Source organism: Megascapheus bottae, chromosome 10 (assembly GCF_031878675.1).
Source record: "Megascapheus bottae isolate mThoBot1 chromosome 10, mThoBot2.hap1, whole genome shotgun sequence".
Taxonomy (NCBI): Eukaryota; Metazoa; Chordata; class Mammalia; order Rodentia; family Geomyidae; genus Megascapheus; species Megascapheus bottae.
The window spans coordinates 28,532,329-28,552,458 of record NC_143518.1 but is presented as its reverse complement, the minus strand read 5'-3'; the positions used below and the strand labels follow the sequence as shown (position 1 = coordinate 28,552,458).

Below are 20,130 nucleotides of genomic sequence, written 5' to 3'. Positions count from 1 at the left end.
TGTATGTATGTATGTATGTATGTATGTATGTATATATGTATGTATGCACGTGTGTATGTATGCACGTACGTATGTATGCATGTTTGTATGTATGTGTGCTGGTGATTGAAAGCGAAGTCTTTTGGAGCTCATTCTGAGCAATAGCTCCAAGTTGCAGCGCATTTTATTTCCAAATTCTCATAGATTTTCATAAAAATTCTTTGTCTTTCTCTTAACTAAATGATTTCATTGCTGTAGTATTAATACTGGTAGCAGTGAAGAACACTCAAAAAGCCAAAATATCAAAACCTTATCAATCTTATCATTCCTGGAAAAAAGGCAGTGGTGACATGATCCACAAAGTAATAATGTGGACAAATATTAATTTTTGCCTAGAAAACTACTAAAGTCTTAGAAGTGGGAAAGAGACATTGCATTAAAGAACCTAAAGTTTCCTACTAGTCACTAAGTAAAATTCAGTAGTTTGCTATTAAAGCAAAAATATATCTAAATTAAACTGAACTACCTAAGAATACAAAATGTAAATGAATGAAGTATACATTTATTAATAACAAATGGGTCCGAAATCATGGTAATATTCATTAAGATTCTATGTTCTAAAGAGTAATAAACTTCTAGGAATCACTAATTTTACTAGCTACCCATTTTTTTTAAATAGTGGTTATATCAAAGACTAACTTGAAAAAAATGGGATTACTTGATTTTCTTGTTGTATATGGCTGTTACATAGCAGAACATTCATTAAAACGTGCTTAAATTATTTTTAAATTATTTTATGTAAGGTTGGCAAGCTAAATGCTTATTTATAGCACAGAAATGATTTACTTTGGCCTTGGATACTGCCTTACCTGAGTTGTAGAAAAGGTCAGGTCTTTCAAGAATATCTCCTTCATGGATATATGGCTCAATTCGGTCATCACCATATAAGTACTGTTCACTTTCATCCATCTGGCGGCTCTCTACCATCTCCAGCCACTGAGAATTATGCCAACGAAACTTTTCACTCTGAATTTTCTTTGCCCATTCTTCATCATATTCCTATATTGAGAAAATGTCAACTGTTATTGTCTAAATTTACTCCTGTGGTGTCAGATGGAAATATTTTTATTTCATGAGGGAAGATTTTGAGAGCTTTCATTTGGGTCAGAGGGAACATAAAAATACACCTGTTTAGAATAATTTTATGTAAAAGTCAATAGAATAAACAAGTACGTTTTAAACAAGTCTCTTGGGATTATCAACTACTAATGCAATGCCAAACACAGGAAAAGTTAAGTTTCATGAATCCTATTTAAATATTGCTACACACACACACACACACACACACACACACACACACACACACACACACACAATTTTTTAGTTTTTGGCTGGTCCTGGGGCTTTAACTCTGGGTCTGGGCATTGAGCTCTTCAGCTCAAGGTTAGCTCTGTCGCTTGAGTCACAGCATCACTTCCAGTTTTCTGTGGTTAATAGGAGACAAAAGTCTCATGGATTTTCATGCCCAGGCTGGCTTTGAACCCTGAGCCTCAGATCTCAGCCTCCTTTAGTAGTTAGGATTACAGGCGTGAGCCACCAGTGTCCAGCTACGTATGTCTTTAAGGGTCTATTTCTTGCTGAAACAATAACGTCCTCAGAAGACCTGTCCTACTCACTGACCTATCCCTGTAACACCTGCCACAGAGAAGTTCTTTGTGCACATTCTGAATGACAAATGGGCAAAACATTTTTTATTAAAGAATTTATTAACACTGATTTTTAAATCATATTTCAAATGACATGTTTAACCAACAAGTATTCAAGAAGGGAATCTCTATATACAATCACTGGCAAATCACTCTTACAGTGATGTCTACAGTAGAACTTTTTCTTTACTTGGGGGGTGTGTGTAGTACTGGAATTTGAATTCAGGACCTTACACATTAGGCATACATTCTACCAGCCCTTTTGTGTGTGTGTTACTTATTGAGATAGGGTCTTGCTTATGCGTAGAGTGACTTTGGTTAATATCTTCCTATTCGTGTCTCTATGGAAGAACATTCCCTCTGATGACAGATGGTCATTGGTGGAGATGGAGATGGTGTTCATGTCCGTGCGCGTGTGTGTGTTTGCCCAGGCTGGCTTTAAACTATGATCTTCCAAGTTTCTACTTCCCAAGATGCACATAATGCTTACTTTTAAAAACATATAAAGATTCCACTTTTTAAAGCTATGGTTCTATTAATAGCAATTTTGCCATAAGATTACTTAAATTTCCTTCTTTTCTAATAGTTACCCACATGTCTATCAGTTTCCAATCTATATACTAGCATAATTACTAAAATGATATATAATTAAGAGCCACTATAAATATCAATTATCACATTTTTTATACATTATTACTTAACTGACAGAATATCAGTATTTAAATCTATGTAGATTTTAATTCTCATATGCAATTCTAACCTACATTTGACTATTCTGATAGAAAAATAAGTCCAAATGGCACACATTATTGGGATTACTGATGTGATTACAGTGATTAAATGTGATAGCAATTTATATAATCATCCAATCAGTGGTCAGACACAAATGTTCCCTGTAAATAAGGTATGCAGAAATCACTTATAAAAGTTACATTGAGAACACTTAATACATATTAGCAATTACCGTTAATTCATTCAAGTGACAGCTCTCTGGAAAAGAGATCATAATTATGCCTTATTTTACAAATGAGAAAATGAGGCCCCAAACACGGAAGTGACTTGACCCCAGTTACCCAGCTGGTTGGGACTTTTGTAGTAGTACTAATCTTGGTTCAGTAACATGGAAGAAGCACTAAAACAGGAGTAAACAAATACTTGTCAAAGAATGGAGTCTACATTGAATGGTAATATGGTTTAAGTGACCTTCAAAGTCAACTTTCATGCCCAAATGGGTTGGACTGTTGAAAAAGTAGTGGTACAAAGGGCAGGAGTAAATTTTGGTTTCATATATTACTTAACAAATTATATTACCAAGTATTTTCTCTCTGGTCTACTCACACCTGGGAGGATACTAGGAAGAGTTGAAAAATATTGCACAGAGATGTTCATACAGATGTCAATGACTACAGATTCTGGTGGTTCAATTCTCATTTTCCAAAATTATTAGTGATACTATATTCAGTTACAGACACTATGGTCCATTTAAAAGTATTTTAGCATAAATGTTAAAAATAACTCCGAACTAGTAGTTCACGTTTTAGTTCCATGTGTATGTACTCAGTTAAATTTGCAAAGAGAGATTGCCATATTAGGAATGGACAGATAATTTATAAAGGTCTGATTACATGTCCTTACTGTAGAATAAAAAGAATGAACTTACCATAGCCATTGAGTAAAAAAATGTAGTGCAAAAGTGAAATAGTATTTTGAAAGAAATTGTCCACATTAACTGGATAATTTTTCTAAAATATGTGTTAGTTACAGGTCACCCTAACCCTAAGAGTATGCCTTATAATGTTAGAAATGCTATTAAATCCACATGAAATACTGAAACTAATTTTTTTGTTTCTTTTAAAAATAGTATCTTGTTTCTTTTGGCAAAAGACATAAAAATAACTTTTTATTGAGACAGAAACAATTTAAATCTAGTTGAATTATCTTAATGAAGAGGTATTCAAGGGATTATTATATAACCTGATCGTTTCATTGAAATTTATAATTCAAATATATGGGTAGCTAGTGAAAAAAACAAGAGTTAATTCATTCACTCAAGTTCCCAAGGCATATAAGATACAGAGTTTTTTAATCTATTAAGAGCAAAATACTTTATAATTATATATGTGAAATGGTGCAGATAGTAGGTTAAAAAACTAGACACCCATAATATATATTTACCCTAATAATTCTATTTATGAATAAAACTTTCCTTCTTACTCTGGAATTATCATGTTAGACCTTCATAGAAGAATGAATTTATATATATATATATATATACATACAGAGTGTATACATATCATATCATACCCATATACCACATATACTATTTGGAAGAAGTACTTATGATATATGTGATATTATATATATATTATGTCATAAAATATATATAACTTCTACTTTAGGAGCTTCATAGATTTACTTATGGCCCGTTCTACTGAATTAGGAATCAAAAAGATCTGGTTTCTACTTCCAGCTCTGCTACTAACTTAGGTAGTAACTTAGTACAGGTATTTTACTCTGTTGGCTTCAGATTTTGTTATTTTAAAAAAAAAGAAATCTAGAACTTATTCAAGATCTAACAGTCTATAAATAAAAACTTACGGTTAATAATATTGCTTTATAAAAATGTTAAAAACAGTTGTCCCAATTAAACTGAATAATACTGTAGCACAGGAGTTCTTTGAATAATGTCTTTTGCCTTTAATCTAGCAATTTGGGAAGTGAAAATAGGGAAAATTGTGGTTTGAGGGCAGGCCAGGCAAAAAGTTCATGAGATTACATCTTCAACCAAGAAAAGCTAGGTGTTGTGACAGGTATGCCTATCAGTACAGCTACTTAAAAAGCATAAATAGAAGGAATGAAGTCCAGCTGGTTTGGGAATAAATGTGAGATCCAGTCAAAATTTAACTAAAGCAAAAGGTTCTTGGAAGAACAGAATGGCTAGCTCAAGTGGTAGAACATCTGTTTAGTTCTACAAGGCCCTAAGTTAAATTGCTCTCAATGCCAAAAAATAATTCAAGAAAATAAATTCACCATGTATTAAATAAAATTAATCCTAATACATCTCCAAAATCTTTAATCCACTCTTACATATGCACTTCTCACTTCTTAGCAGAAAACATCTAGGAGAATTTAGTTATCTCCCATTTCAATCACAGGTTGATATGTCATCAAAATCTATTAGGCCTTTATCTTCTCTGGAGAACTTCTAGGGATATAGTCATTTTTTTCTTCACTTTTCAAATACATTTTTTTCCCCAATCAGGTTCTGTCTTAAAGTCTTATATACAAAGGAAAGCATGCTTTGGCTCTTATTTTCTTCTCAGCTTCTGACATTATGATCTTAAGCACTTAGGTTCTAAAATGTCATGAAAGACTTATGGTTTGATTTTACATGGAATGTGCCATCCTTTTTGAAGTCCAACATCATTTTGTTTACTACTTAACCACTGCAACATTATGAAGCCTTAACCAGCCTATTATCAAGGTCTGTTCACTATCAGGAAAACTCTTTGTCACTGGCTTCCGTCACACCTTGTATCTGATTAACACACTATAGGATAACATAGAGCTACATAGGTCTGCTTTGTGTTCTGAAGTAACTGATGGGAAACAGATTTTCCTTTCTCCTTTAATGTGGCAGCCCCCTAATTGAGACTGTAATATGGTTTATTTAATACAATTTTTATACTAAATTAAAGCAGGTCCACAGTAATTTAGTTGCTCATTGAGATTTAAGGCAACAGCTGCCAAAAAATACTTTTTATACCTTAGGAAATACTTCCCCATGATATGTATATACACACTATTGTATAATTAAATATAAATATAATAAAGTTGTTGACTTTTATGCATATATTATCTATTTCTTAACAGACTTGTCCCAAGTGTTGACCTTTAGTCTTTACTGGGCATTTTTTTTCATTTTATTTTTTATTATCAAGGTAATATATAGAGAGTTTACAATTACATTCGCCAGATAGTGGGAACATTACTTCTCACACATTTATACCCCTTCTTATGTTTTTGTCCACATTTCTCCCCCCACCCCCTCCCCTATCATCTTGCTTCCCCTCTTCCCTTTCCTATTTCAAATAAACACACACACATATACATATATATATATATATATATATATAATATACCAGGTAACAAAGTCAGATACAGTAACAATATAAGATTAACCAAAGGGCAGCAAAGGAGAAAAAAAAAACATAGTACATTAAGAACAACAATCACCCAAGATAAAGCTCTTGTTTCCATATCCTAGAGACTCTTTCATTTAGTCTCATCCTATATGACCTTATGTATCTTTTACTGGGCATTTTTAAAACAGGATTTCAGGTACAATTGCCTCCTCACTCAAAATCTCCTTAAAGCAGAGAAGGCAAAATATGATTTCACAAGTCATAAAACAAAGAAAAATATAACTAAATAAAAGTTATTTAAGTTTAAAATCATGATTTTTCTCTTTTATATTATGCTTGGGGTCTTTTAAATTCAGCTGTTGCCAATTAAGCAATAAAGTAAAATGAATAATGAACAGGCAATGAATACACATACACATTCATGTATATGTACATTTTTGTGTATACTTAAATTCTAACAAGCTGGAAAAATACCCTACATTTTTGTCTGTTTATGGAATATAAAAATGAACTACAAAAGAGGATCAACCAAACTTTTTTCATTAAATTCAATTTGATTTTATAGAATTAAGTGAACCCACCAAAAAAGGAAAAAAAATGCCAAACTTACACTGAGAAATTTTGAATTATTAAACAAAAATCCAATCAACTACCACTACCACCACCACCACCACTACCACAACCACCAAAAACAACAACAGAACAACAACAACAAAACAACCCAAGAATTAGCTACACCTCCTCTGGGAAGATGTCTGTAGACATTTCTGTCAACAGCTCATTTGAAAAATCCCTGTTCTGTGTCCATTCCCAACTTTCATGTCAATTAAAAGTGACTATCATCTCCCAGTCTTATTCAATTTTTATCCATTACCTGCAGTTACAAAGGCATCTTTTGAGTTCTATGCCTAACCCTATAGAACCATCACTATATATATATATTTTTTTTCAAAATACTGTGAGACACCTTTTAAGATGTTCTCCCTTTTTAGAAAGACTACTAATAGACCCATGTTTCTGTCTGGTACAGGCTTTTGTGGAAATCTTTGTGGGGATTCTAACATTAATGAATTAAGAGGCTATATTTAAACCTATGCTGAATTATCTCATTTTAATGTCAGTCTTACTAAATATAATTTTCTGGCTTTAAATGAAGACACTTTTATTTTTCCAAATTTAAATACTAGTTAGATTTTGAATTATTAAGATATATAACTGTTAGGAGCTGGTGACTCACACCTGTAATCCTAGCTCATGAGGAGGCTGAGATCTCAGGATCCCGGTTCAAATCCAGACCAGGTAGAAAGTTCATTAGACTCTTACCTCCAATAAATTTCTCAGAAAATGCCAGAAGCAGTGCTGTGTCTCAAGTAGTAGAGATTTAGCCTTGAGCACAGAGAGGCTCAGGGACAGAGCCCAGGCCCCGAGTTTAAGCCCCAAGACTGGTGAAACAAACAAAATATAGAATCCATCCATGATCATAAGTAAGAGATGTTGTAAACAGGTACTCTTCACAATCATTAACACAACCTATGTTATTAGTACAAAAATCAACAGCCAGATCTGTTGCTGGCTAGAAAGACAAGAAACATCAATCTTTTACCAGAGAAACTAGTTAAATCTCTTTTCTTATAAACACTGTGATAAGAATAGTCCATAAGGTCAAATAGTACCATTGTTTCTCAGAGTAGCTCATATATTTAGGTAACAGTCCTGGAGTTCTCCAAATTTAGACTGAACTTTAATAATCAAGAAACCTCAGGTTGCTGAGCTTTGTATTCCTAGTATCTCTCTTAGTGTTGGAGACATAGTGTATGTTGCATAAACTTGTATTAGGTATTTGACAATTCAAGAATGTAGGGGTTTGTGAGGTTTTTAAACACTTCACACAAAGTTAAAATATGCTGAAGAAAAGAATTATGAATTTTAGAACTTCCCTAGATTAGATATGTAGGTTCTGTTCTATCTTTGAGGATTCCCAATGCTTATAAGATAAAAGAAATGGTCAACTGCCTGGTAATCTTGGTAGGTCAAGTTGCGAGGCTTTTCTCTCTTGGCCTTCCTGCTTTTTTCTGTAACTATGCCATTCCCTTCCTCTCAAAAAAAAAAACTATAGGTAACCTAGACAAACAGGTAGCAACTTACTGACCAGACTAGAGAGGCTTCATCATGTAATAAAAGTAATATAATTCTCTTCAGTGTACAAAATACTATCATCACACATGTTTCAATTTATCAATTCAGCACTTGCGACCAATTACTTAATCAAATCATCACTACTGCAATATATGCATAATTTTGGAGATGAATCCTTTACTTGAACAAATAAAGATTGCACAAATAAGTGACAAAACTATTTGTATCCTTAAATAAAATGGCTTTGAGCTATAAATACCTCCACTCTGATTTTGAACTTTTACAGATAGTTCCAATCCCTGTAGTTCAGGCTTTTTCTTATTATACAAATATAGTCAAAGCTGAAAATAGAAACAACTCAAAATCTAGTAGTGAAAAGTCTAGAGACATCATCCACTCCTACTCTAAATAGGTTTCTAAAAGCTGTAAATAGTGCTAACTATACAGAGATTTTGTAGTCTCCTTTGACAGTCTTTTAGTGTTTTAGCATCTCTGTGATAGCCTAGAGTTTGGTTAGTGGTAGAGTGCTTGCCTAGTGTGCATGAAGGCCGGGGTTCGATTCCTCAGCATTACATAACTAGAAAAAGCCAGAAGTGATGCTATGGCTCAAGTGGTAGAGCACTAGCCTTGAGAAAGCCCAAGGGCAGTGCTCAGGCCCTGAGTTCAAGGACCAGTACTGGCAAAAAAAAAAAAAAAAGACTACAACATTTTGGCCAGGTGCAGCAGCTCATGCCTGTAATTCTAGCTACTTAGGAGGAGACTGAGATCTGAGGATCACAGTTCAAAGCCAGGCCAGGCTGTGAAACTCTTATTTCCAGTTAATCACCAGAAAGCCAGTGGCCCTGTCGCTCAGGGGGTAGGGTGGTAGCCTTGAGCTGAAGAGCTCAGGGACAGTGCCCCAGGCCCAGAGTCCACGACCCATGACCGACAAAAAAAATTTTAAAAAAAATCTCTGTTATAGTCAATCAAAGGATTTCTTGATTCAAATTATGCTAATTTCCTCTTGCTTTATTCTTGGATTAAGAGTCAAGATAACTGATTATCAAAATGAGTTGCAATAAAGCAGGCTCAGAGACTCTATTGTAACTATCGGTAGCTATTTCCCAAGTGGAACTAGATGTTTGTATACAGTATATTAAGATGGCTTATTTCTCAAACTTCTCCCAAACAAGGATGCTCAGCAAGCTAATTTATAAACTTAATCCAAACACAGTCTAGACAGAAATTTAGAATAGGGATCATTACCAAATAAAGCGTTTTAACAATATAAAAGGTAACTTTGTATTTATTATGTAAATGACATGATCAATTTCTTTCAGTTTGTCTGAGTTAGTTTAGTGCCCTGACATGAAGTTTATGAATGCCAAATTTAGCCATTTTCTGGGACAATTTCAAATGTAAACTGTAAATAGCATATGTCTGGTCAGACTATATCCTCCAAATAATGTTCCACAGTTTAACTCCAAATACTCAACATCTTCCCATGCCACTTAAAAAAATCAGAATGAAAAGAAAATAAAAAAAACAATAATCAACAAAAATAACATAGCTGTCCAAGGAAGGACAATGTTGGTCCAGAGAGGTAATAGATAAAGTCCTCAACTACATCTCAGGTTTAGTCTACTTTAAACAGAAATAAATTGAGTAGCCATCATGTGGTAAATGCATCATATATTTTCTTTAATCCTTATGATACGTCTCTAAACATTTTAGATGTCTTATAAACATAGCCTTAAAAAAGCTATTTATCAGGCAAAGGAGAAAAATCTTCAGTTGTATCCTAGATACAATATTAGATTAGTTAGCTAATTCAAGAAGGATAAAGATTCCATTCATGGCCAGAATCGAAATTGAACTAGCAAGGGCAAAAAAGTCCTAGGATCAATAAAGATGATCTGGGGTCTTGAACCTTACAAGAACATAATAGTACAAGGGCAAAGAACTCTTTCACTAGAATGTGAGATGTTTCTGCAGTCCAGTGCATTTCTATTAGCTCTACTGAATTTCTTTTTTTTTTTTTTTTTTGCCAGTCCTGGGCTTGAGCTCAGGGCTTGAGCACTGTCCTTGGACTTTCTCAAGGCTAGAGCTCTACCACTTGAGCCTCAGCACCACTTCTGGCTTTTTGCTATGTATGTGGGGTACCGAGGAATCGAACCCGGGTCTTCATGCATGCTAGGCAAGCACTTTAACCACTAGGCCAAACTCCCGGCCCTAGCTCTACTGAATTTCTAAGAAATTCAGCCATGAATATAAGTCAGGTGAACAGCCCAGCAGGACTTCCAAATTACCCACATGTGGATACTTTTAAATAATATCAATTTAATAAGTCTAGTTTTCTCATAGTAAGTTTTTCAGAATAAAGTTTTCCATAGTGTGAAACGATCCATTATTCCATGGCATTGTATCGAACACTTTGTAAGTCCAATGTTGGAGATTTATAGAGCGATTAGGTGAACTAAATTGTTCAATTTACTTGTTCCAATTTTTTTAATACTAACTTCAAAGTGATTACACAGAATCTTAGAGACCCACATAATCACAACTAGCTGTTATATTACCAATTTAATTTTTCTGATTCTTCCTTTGAATTATTCACATTAACAAGGCTTTTTATGATAATAGGCTGACATAATTTTGTGAGTCTACATTTTAATAATGGTGAACTAGGAAACTAGGAATTTGAAGTACTTTCTTTCTTTCTTTCTTTTTTTTTTTTTTTTGGTGGTTGGTCATGGGGTTTGAACTCTGGGCCTGGACGCTGTCCCCAAGTTCCACAGCTCAAGGCTACCACCCTAACCCTGGGCCTGGGTATTGTCCCTGAGTTCTACAGCTTAAGGCTACCGTCATACCACTAGAGTCACAGCATCACTTCTAGTACTTTCAAGGAGAGTATTATCTGTAAAGCAAGATGAAGACTAAAAAGCTCATTGGATTTAGAAAAATGAGCTTCCTTTAGTGAGTACATTTCAGTGCAAAGGTGAAAGAAGACAGGATTAATAGACTCAAAGGAGGACAGAGGAAGAAAAGAAATCAAGTAAAATAAATTTTTTAAAATGTTAGTTTTAGAACAGTATCTAGAAAGGAAAGAGGATGTATTGTGATAAGAAACTGAAGTCAAGGGGCCGGGAGTTTGGCCTACTGGTTAAAGTGCTTGCCTAGCATGCATGAAGACCCGGGTTCGATTCCTCGGTACCACATACATAGAAAAAAGCCAGAAGTGGTGCTGAGGCTCAAGTGGTAGAGCTCTAGCCTTGAGAAAGTCCAAGGACAGTGCTCAGGCCCTGAGCTCAAGCCCAGGACTGGCAAAAAAAAAAAAAAAAAAAAAGAAACTGAAGTCAAGAGTTTATATAAAATGGGAATCAAAATATTTTCAGTACTATTTTTATTTAGTGCCATATATTTTTACGGTCCAGCTGAGCCAGCCTTCTGGAGCTATCACTAACTTACATTTTAAACTAAAGGCACCTAATACTTATATATATCTTTCACTTATATTTCTTCAAGAAGAGGTGAAAACTTGCTAAATGGATGCATAACAGACTAATAAGTCTCCTCTCATTGTTTAAAGTAAGATAAACACATATGTGGAACTTTAACGTGTTTGTTAGTCTTATACTATATACTTTATATGCAATGACATGGTGATCTATTAGAAAATAGTACATGGCAATGAAGTTATTCTTTTGGAGTATTAAATATTCTGTATTCACAAAAGCCCTGTCACTACTTCTATCATAACATACAATATCTTTGTAGAGCAAAGACTTAGTACATGCAGATTCTCTATCCTGGAATAGACATCAACCTCTTTGTCAATACTTCTATTAGTTCTAAGCCAGTATGACATATATTGTCAAATCTAAAAGGTAGACAGCAGGCATCAAGTAAGTACATTTCTGAAATACAATATGAGTTCCTGGTAGCAACCATCCAGCTTCATAATGAAGCCACTAACGAAAAGCCAACTTAGTATAATGCATTTGTTGCTCATATTTGTGTAAAAAGTTAAACTTTTTTCCCCTTAGGTCTAAGACTAGTACCTGCTGCCACTTTTGCTCATTGGCTAGTGTTCTACCAATGGAGAAACACATCCAACCTCTAAGTTTAACATTTAAAAGTACTCAAGAGACTAAACTAAGAAACTAAAAAATGTGAGCTAAAATTCAGCATAAAGAAGGAAACCAGCAAGTTGCCTGATTATAGCATTGATTCATACTTGTATCATAAATTATCATCAAACTTTCTGCTATAGAACAATTTCTCTGAAAACCAAGTGATTCCAAGATGATAAATGGCTGATAGTCAAACTCAATATATATGGAAACCTCTTTAAAGTGCCCATCATCAAAAGTTATAAGTCATAGGACTTATCCTTAAAAAGTAAACTTAGGGCCGGGAATTTGGCCTAGTGGTAAAAGTGCTTGCCTACATGCACGAAGACCCAGGTTTGATTTCTCAGTACCACATGCATAGAAAAAGCTTGAAGTGGTGCTGTGGCTCAAGTGGTAGAGTTGTAGTCCTGAAAAGTCCAAGGACAGTGCTCAGGCCCTGAGCTCAAGCCCAGGACTAGCCAAAAAAAAAAAAAAAAAAAAAAATAAACTCAGTATCATAAAATTTCTAAAGCTTTAACCAAAATACAAACTTAATACTTTGAAGGAAGAGTTCACATTAGCTTTACTATCCCCACCCATCAAATTTTCTATTATACTTAGTGTAGAAATAATACTTACCGCTATAATATCTAATGTATTGTCACAGACTTTCCTGATTTCATTATTTTTATCATGCATCAGGTCTATGAGATATGCTGGAGCTTCTGAATAAACAAGGTTAAAGATAAAACTGAACTGTGATTGAGATGTTTCAATTACAGAATTCTGTAAGTCTCTAAATTTAAGTGCTAAGCTGAAATTTTACTTCATATTTTAAAATTAAATCATTAATACAAGATGACCAGAAACACTTAAAAAAAAGGTAAGCAGAATAGAGGCATCAAAAGAGAAAAATGTAGGTAAGGAGAAAAAGTAAACAAATCTCAGAAGTATAAGGAGGCCATTGTTTAGAAGACAGAAATATGACAAAAATCACCGCAGAGGGAGCTGTTGATCTGTGTAGCAAAGGTTACTTTCTTCTTTTCACTTTGTTGACTCAGGGCCAGCACTCTACCATTTGAGTTACACGTCCACCTCAAGGTTTGTGCTTGTTAGTTTGAGATAAGAGTCTCACGGATTTCTCTGCTCAGGTTAGCTTCAAATCTTTATTGTCCAGTTTCAACCTCTTGACCAAGATTATAGCTGGAAGCCAATGGCCCTCTCTCCCCCTTCCCAGCCTAAAATCAATTTATCTATTGTGATATAAAAGTTCAAGTAAACAATAGAAAAAAATCACAACCAAATTGCACTAAATGACTAGGATAAGAAGAAAAAACAGAGACTTTAATATATATATATATATATATATGAAGAAAACATAAATCAGAATTGATAAAGATAACATCTTTTAAAATTCAAAACTAACTTTAAAATGACATAAAATACAAAAGAAGACCCAAGAAATAAAGCAAAAAATTATAAAATCAAATAAAAAAGATTAGAAAATTATAGACAGAGCTAGTACAATAGAAACACTAAAGAAGAAAAAGCAATAAAACAAAATACTAAAAATTACTATTCAAGACAATTCTTCAGAGACTGTTTAAGACAAAACTCCATATATAAAAGTATATTTGAAAAATAACTAAGAACAAGTCAAAATCTAGTAAAACAGACTGATGTTGAAGAAAACAAACATCCTGGCAATAAGTCCAAGTCTTTTTAAGGGACATGAAACTAAACTACCATTGGACTTTTTTTTTTTTAACTGCCTGGCAATATCTCTCAGTATTTTTTTTTTATTGTTGGGATAATGTATAGAAGGGTCACAGTTACATTTGTCAGGTAGTAGGTACATCTCACACATTCTATCATTGGACTTACTAAATAGATTTACTATAGACTTCTCATTGGTGGCAAAATGCAGGCCAGGGCAGTAGAAAACTGCCCAGTAAAGTAACTATCAACTATATTCTGCTAATTTAGTACTAAAGAGGACAAATTAGCTACTTTCAGAGACTTAGTATTTATAGGTAACTTTTATAGGTAATATAATTTAAGAAAAAGTAACAAAGAAGTTGAATAGCAACAGGATGCAATAAATGTTCTTTAGATGTGCTATGCTAGACACAATGGAAACCATCCGGATCATATTTAGGAGAAAATTCCTGTGGTGATTTGCAGTTATTAAATACTTAACATACAGTCAGGCACGATGGCTCACACCTGTACTCCTAGCTACTCAGGAGGCTGAGATCTGAGGATCACAGTTCAAAGCTAGCCCGGGCACAAAAGTCCATGAAACTCTTATCTCCAATTAATCACCAGAAAACCCGAAGTGGTGCTGGGACAGCTCAAGTGGTAGGGCAGTAGCTTTAAACTGAAGACCTCAGGGACAAGGCCCAGGCCTAGAGTTCAAGTCCCACAACCGACAAAAAAAAAACAAACAAAAAACTTTAACATATGGATGATAGCTGAAGTCATTTGAACAGATATATTAGAAGAAGACTAAGTAGTCCTCTGAAATTTAAGTTAACAGAGAAGGAAGTTCTGACAATGTTTAAGTTTCTTAGCAATCAGAATTAGACAACTTGATAAATTGTTCTCATTAAATTTTATCCATATATAGGCTGAATATTCTTTATCCAAGATGCTAGCAAACAGAAGTTCCTACTTTCAGATTATTCAATTAAGTCATGGAGTATTTATTTACATAATGAGTTATTTTAGGGAAGAGATCAAAGTCTAAATATGAAATCCATTTCTAGATACCTTACATACATAGGCTGAAGGTAATTTTTTTGTTCAGCTGTGTTTTGACTGTGACTGGTTGCATGAGGTAGATTTCTATTTTTATAGTATCATGTTCCCATTCAAAATATTTCAGATTTTGGAGCATTTTGGATTTCAGGTTTTTAGACTAGGGATATTCAACCTGTTCTAATTTAGAATAAATAATTCAAATGGAAAATACCCTCTGATCTATACTTATTTTCAAGTTTAATGTTTTCTGCATTATTTTAACATGTGCAAGCAAAAGAAAACCCCAAAGGTGTATGTTTGCTTAAAGTTCAAAATGCAATGATATAAAGTTGAAAGGATACGTGTTTCCTTGATTATAACATCTCTTGTTGCTTGGTGGAAAACCATCTGGTAGAAGACATAAATTATCTGGCATACAAATTCATCATCTTCTTGTTGAGCTGAAACAGGAAAAAAAAATCACATGAAAGAAGACTATTCTCATCAACTCTTGGTCACACAGTTCCATGATATGTTAGAACCACATTTCTAACACAGTATGTAACTAGTTGTAAGTATATTGTGTATACTTACAGCAGTTGAGTATATTGTGGGCTCTTTGAAGTTTAATCTGTCCTAAATGAGCTCTTTCACTAACTCCCTAAACCAACCTTTGCTGAAATTTTCACTATTAATTAGTCTCTTGCTATATAATGCTCTTCACTTAACCCCTAAGTTTTCTTTCTTCATCTTGAAAAATCAATATTCTTCCTTAAAAGAATATCATGTCGGGGCTGGGAGTTTGGCCTAGTGGTAAGAGTGCTTGCCTAGCATGCATGAAGACCAGGGTTCGATTCCTCAGCACTCCACATACATAGAAAAAGCCAGAAGTGGTGCTGTGGCTCAAGTGGTAGAGTGCTAGCCTTGAGAAAGCCCAAGGACAACGCTCAGGCCCTGAGCTCAAGCCACAGGACTAGCAAAAAAAAAAAAAAAAAAAAAGAATATCATGTCATCTGTTATAATAACCTCACACCAGAAACCATCAAAATAATGTAAAATACTAACCTGGCTTTGTTAAACTTGCTTGATACATAGCTAAGTTCTCTCAATTAAATTACTGTAGGAAGCCATTCCAGAACACAGTTTGCTTCAACTTTTGCCACCCCCCCCCCATGACATCCTTATTCTCCCTTATTCTACTATATTATCTTCACCCCTCCACTCTCTGGTATCTCAGTATCTCATTTAATTATTTCTGATATCAAAACTCCGTGAGAAGAGTATACTCAAAGTAAAAGCATATATAGATCATTTTGAAAAGGAGTACTTAAAAACTAGGGCATCATGTCTAAATAATCTATTAAGATATATTATGTTAAAACTTTACGATGCAAATTTTAAAAATCAAGAAAGGTATAAAATACTTTAAAAGGCACTTTATTCACCAGTCCATATTTAAATGATCAATAAACACAAACAAGTGTTTCATTAATCATTAGGGAAAGGCAAATTAAAATCATGAGATCCCACTAGGAAGGTGACAATCAAAGGGAACAACAACGCCCAGAGTAGTAGTGATACAGAACAATTGTAGCCCCCCCTACTTTCAATACTTGGCTGCAAGTTCACCCAGCTACTTTGATAAAGAAATTGGCAGCACTTATTAAAGCCAATCATGTACAAACTCTTTGGCCCAGGAATACTATTCTGCTGTATGTGTCTAACAGAAATGACTACATATGTTCACTAAATAAAAAGGTTAACATATTCTTAAGGAATGTTATTTAAAATAGTCCTCCCCTAAAACAAACTCCACAGAACTCAGCACTACTACCCATAAATAACACAAAGGAAACGGTGTATATTTACAATACAGTACTATGTACAGCAATAAGAATGAGGCCCCCAACTACAATGTAGGACAAAATGAACCATATTTTACTTATGTAAAGTTAAACCTCAAGCAAAGTGAATTGTCCATGATAAGATAACCTCTTTGGTGAAGGGTGATTGGGAATAAAGAATAGGCACTTCTGTGATACCGACAATTTTTACTTCCCTATGTTGGTGATATAATAAACTATATTCTTTAGGTGCCTCATATTATCATTTTAAAACTTTAAAGAATAAGATGCTACAGAACTTGACACTAATAATATTTTATTTGTGTAAATTCTATATGGGTAATGGAGAATAATGAGCCCTGGTTCCTTATGAGCAATGCAAACACAAAGATATGACTCTAGGCCTGTAATGTCTAATATAGCTACAAGCCAGTACAGCTTATTACATGCACTTTAAATTAAAAATTATGGTTCTCAGTTCTGACAGTGTTTGATAGCTATTATACAGGTTATACAGAATAGATATTGAACAATTTCATTAGTACAGTAAGTTGGATCTACAAGATCAGAAGGTCAGGTAAGGTTAGTAGCTTCCAAATGAACTTTCCTACTTAGAAATCAACATAAAGCTGGGTGTGCTGACTCACACCTGTAATCCTAGCTATTCAGGAGGCTGAGATCTGAGGATCAAGGTTCAAAGCCAGCCTGGGCACAAAAGGACCTAAGATTCCTAGCTCCATTAACCTCTAGAAAACAGAAAGTGGGGCTTCGTTCAAGGGTAGGGCAGTAGCCTTGAGCTGAAGAGCTTAGGGACAATGACAATGCCCAGGCCCAGGGATAGGACAGTAGCCTTGAGCTGAAGAGCTCGGGGACAGAGAGCAGCTGAGTTCAAGCCCAATGATCCGCCCCCCCCCCCCGCCTGCAAAAAAAAAAAAAATCAACATTGAAGATGCCAGTTCACACAACAAAGGAAATCCAAATAATACTCACAGAAAGAAGAAATGATGTAATATTATTTGTACAAGGCTGGTGAGAGGTAGGTAATAACCTGTGCAATTATTCCCAAATTATTTTATATCAATATTCTTGACTTGGCAATCTCTATCAAATTTCTCTATCCAACCTTAGTTGGTATATATCTAATTCATTTTCCCTGTTTCATTTTGTTTCTTTGAGATAGGGTCTTGCTAAATAATTTAGTCCAGGCTTGTTTCAAATGCACTGCAGACTTCCTGCCTCAGTCTACAACATGCTGGGATTATTGGCATGTGCCATCATGTGTGGTTTAATTCATTTCCCTAAATTAGCTATGTAATTTAAGTTTGTATGATTAATGTTAACAATATAATATTCTTTCATGCTACAGACTTTGACATTTAAACTTTTTTATTTTTATTTTTGTTTTTAATTTTATTGTTGGGTAATATATACAGGGTTTACAGTTTACAAGGTTGTCAGGTAGTGGGTGCATTACTTCTTGAACACTGATACCCTTTCTCAAGTTTTTGTCCCCATTTCCCTCTCTCCACCCCCTCCCAATTATCTTGTTTTCCTCCCTTCCCTTCCCTATTTCAAATAAACAAATAAATATATATACAATACACCTGGTAACAAACTCAGATACACATTCAAAATGTAAAAATAACATATTTAGACATTAATATGAAAAAATTATTACCATTGAGCAATTCAATAAGTGCAGGGATTATCCCAGATTTAGCTAGTAGTGCAGCACAAGAGTCATCCATAGATACAGTTCCAATCATGATAACCACCTCTAAAACAAGGTCATCTTCTGCAGTACCTAGGAAAGGCAACCATAGAAAATTTCCATTAAAATGCTCGATTGACATCCATTTGTAATACCAAAATTTCAATGCATAAAGATACTGAAGCAGTATAAAATAAGGTCTTATGAATCTTTAACATAGTTATAACGACAACTTTGAAAATAAAAATATTAAACTGAATGAGAGTGCAGACAGAAAAAAATCAAATGTTTCAAAGAATTGTGTGTGTGTGTGTGAGAGAGAGAGAAGAGAGAGAGAGAGAGAGAGAGAGAGAGAGAGAGAGAGAGAGAGAGAGAGAGAGAGAGAGAGTGTGTCTATGCACTTGTAGAAGCAGGTGGTACTTGGTAATATATAAAAAGACAACTACAAAGCTTTAAGAAAAAGATAGGAAAGTTAATACTAAGAAAATACTTTGTTAAGGGAAAGGAGAATACACATGTAAGACAGGACAGTATAACCTTTTGGATGTAAGACAGGACAGTATAACCTTTTGGAGAAGGGAGCTGTGGTAATAGTATGTTTTGCCTATACAACAGTAATGAGAGTGTTATTTTAACAGCTTTATCTAAAAGAATGATTATGCAAAAGTGAGATGTGAAAATGCTCAGCACAGACCTGGCTTTAGTTTATCCTTCAAGTATGGAACTAACTTGTACTCCTTTAGAACCAGTTCCCAGTCTAAATCTGGAATGGTAAGATTTGCCAGAGTTCCCAAACACTCAATCACAAATTCCTCTTCCTCATCATTGGAGATCTGAGCTGCAAGGTCCCCAACATAATCCTGAGAACAGCAGAAGTTCAGCAGTTAAAATGTTATCTATGAGAAGATTAAATTTGTTAAGTTTACCATGGAAAGAAAAAATAAGCATCAGAAGCAATTTTCATGTTAAATAATCTGGACTTAGCTTCCTCAGAGAGCCTCATGGTGAGCTCCAGTAGAATGTAGGGTTTGACAACAGACATAACAAATCCAAAACCACAATATTACAGTGAAGACTGGGATTTCTAAGAGCTAAAACTTAAAAAGATGTTTAAAACAGAAGAACCAATTTAGGTCATGAATATTTGATTAGACCTCAGTAACAACTGTTTTTCTAAATATATTAATGTACAACTATGAATGTGCAATTTACAATTCTCAGATCCATTTTACAAGAAAAAAAAGAAACTATATTTACAATAAACAGATTTTTGGTTGGTCCATCATGCTGGGAAATGTTTCTAATCATTTTCATCAGTAATGGATCCTTGAACTTTAGAGCCCTTTTCATGAGCATCTTCAACCCATTTCCTGAAACAGAAAACAGAAAATTCCCTAATAAAATTAACTTGTTTCATGATTTTATTTTTTAAATTTACATCTAGGCCAGGAATTTGGCCTACTCGCAGAGTGCTTGCCTAGCATGCACAAAGACCAGGGTTTGATTCCTCAGTACCACATACATATAAAAGCCGGAAGTGGCACTGTGGCTCAAGTGGTAGAGCACTAGCCTTGAGAAAGCTCAAGAACAGTGCTCAGGTCCTGAGTTCAAGCTCCAGGACTGGCAAAAAAAATTCCAAAAAACTTTAGTTCAAATTAGACTTAGACAAATGTATATATACCTGTGCAACCATATTACATAATAAAATATGGTATCTCCCATTCATTTCACAAAGTTTTTCTTGTGTCTCCTAGCAAATCCTATTCTCTACATACA

At 34.4% G+C, this 20,130-nt stretch overlaps 1 protein-coding gene across 5 annotated transcripts in view; it reads right to left on the bottom strand.

Moving 5' to 3' along the window:
- The window catches only part of Kifap3 (kinesin associated protein 3), a 117,219-nt gene that overhangs the window by 33,174 nt on the left and 63,915 nt on the right, over positions 1 to 20,130 (bottom strand). For all 5 annotated transcript variants that reach the window (XM_090340476.1, XM_090340478.1, XM_090340480.1 and 2 more), the window contains exons 13-18: positions 19,612 to 19,724; positions 19,049 to 19,214; positions 18,322 to 18,447; positions 15,162 to 15,260; positions 12,697 to 12,782; positions 849 to 1,038 (exon numbers count right to left, since the gene is read on the bottom strand). In XM_090340476.1, coding sequence (XP_090196602.1) covers positions 849 to 1,038; positions 12,697 to 12,782; positions 15,162 to 15,260; positions 18,322 to 18,447; positions 19,049 to 19,214; positions 19,612 to 19,724 — 780 coding nt within the window. The remainder of the gene's footprint in view (positions 1 to 848; positions 1,039 to 12,696; positions 12,783 to 15,161; positions 15,261 to 18,321; positions 18,448 to 19,048; positions 19,215 to 19,611; positions 19,725 to 20,130) is intronic.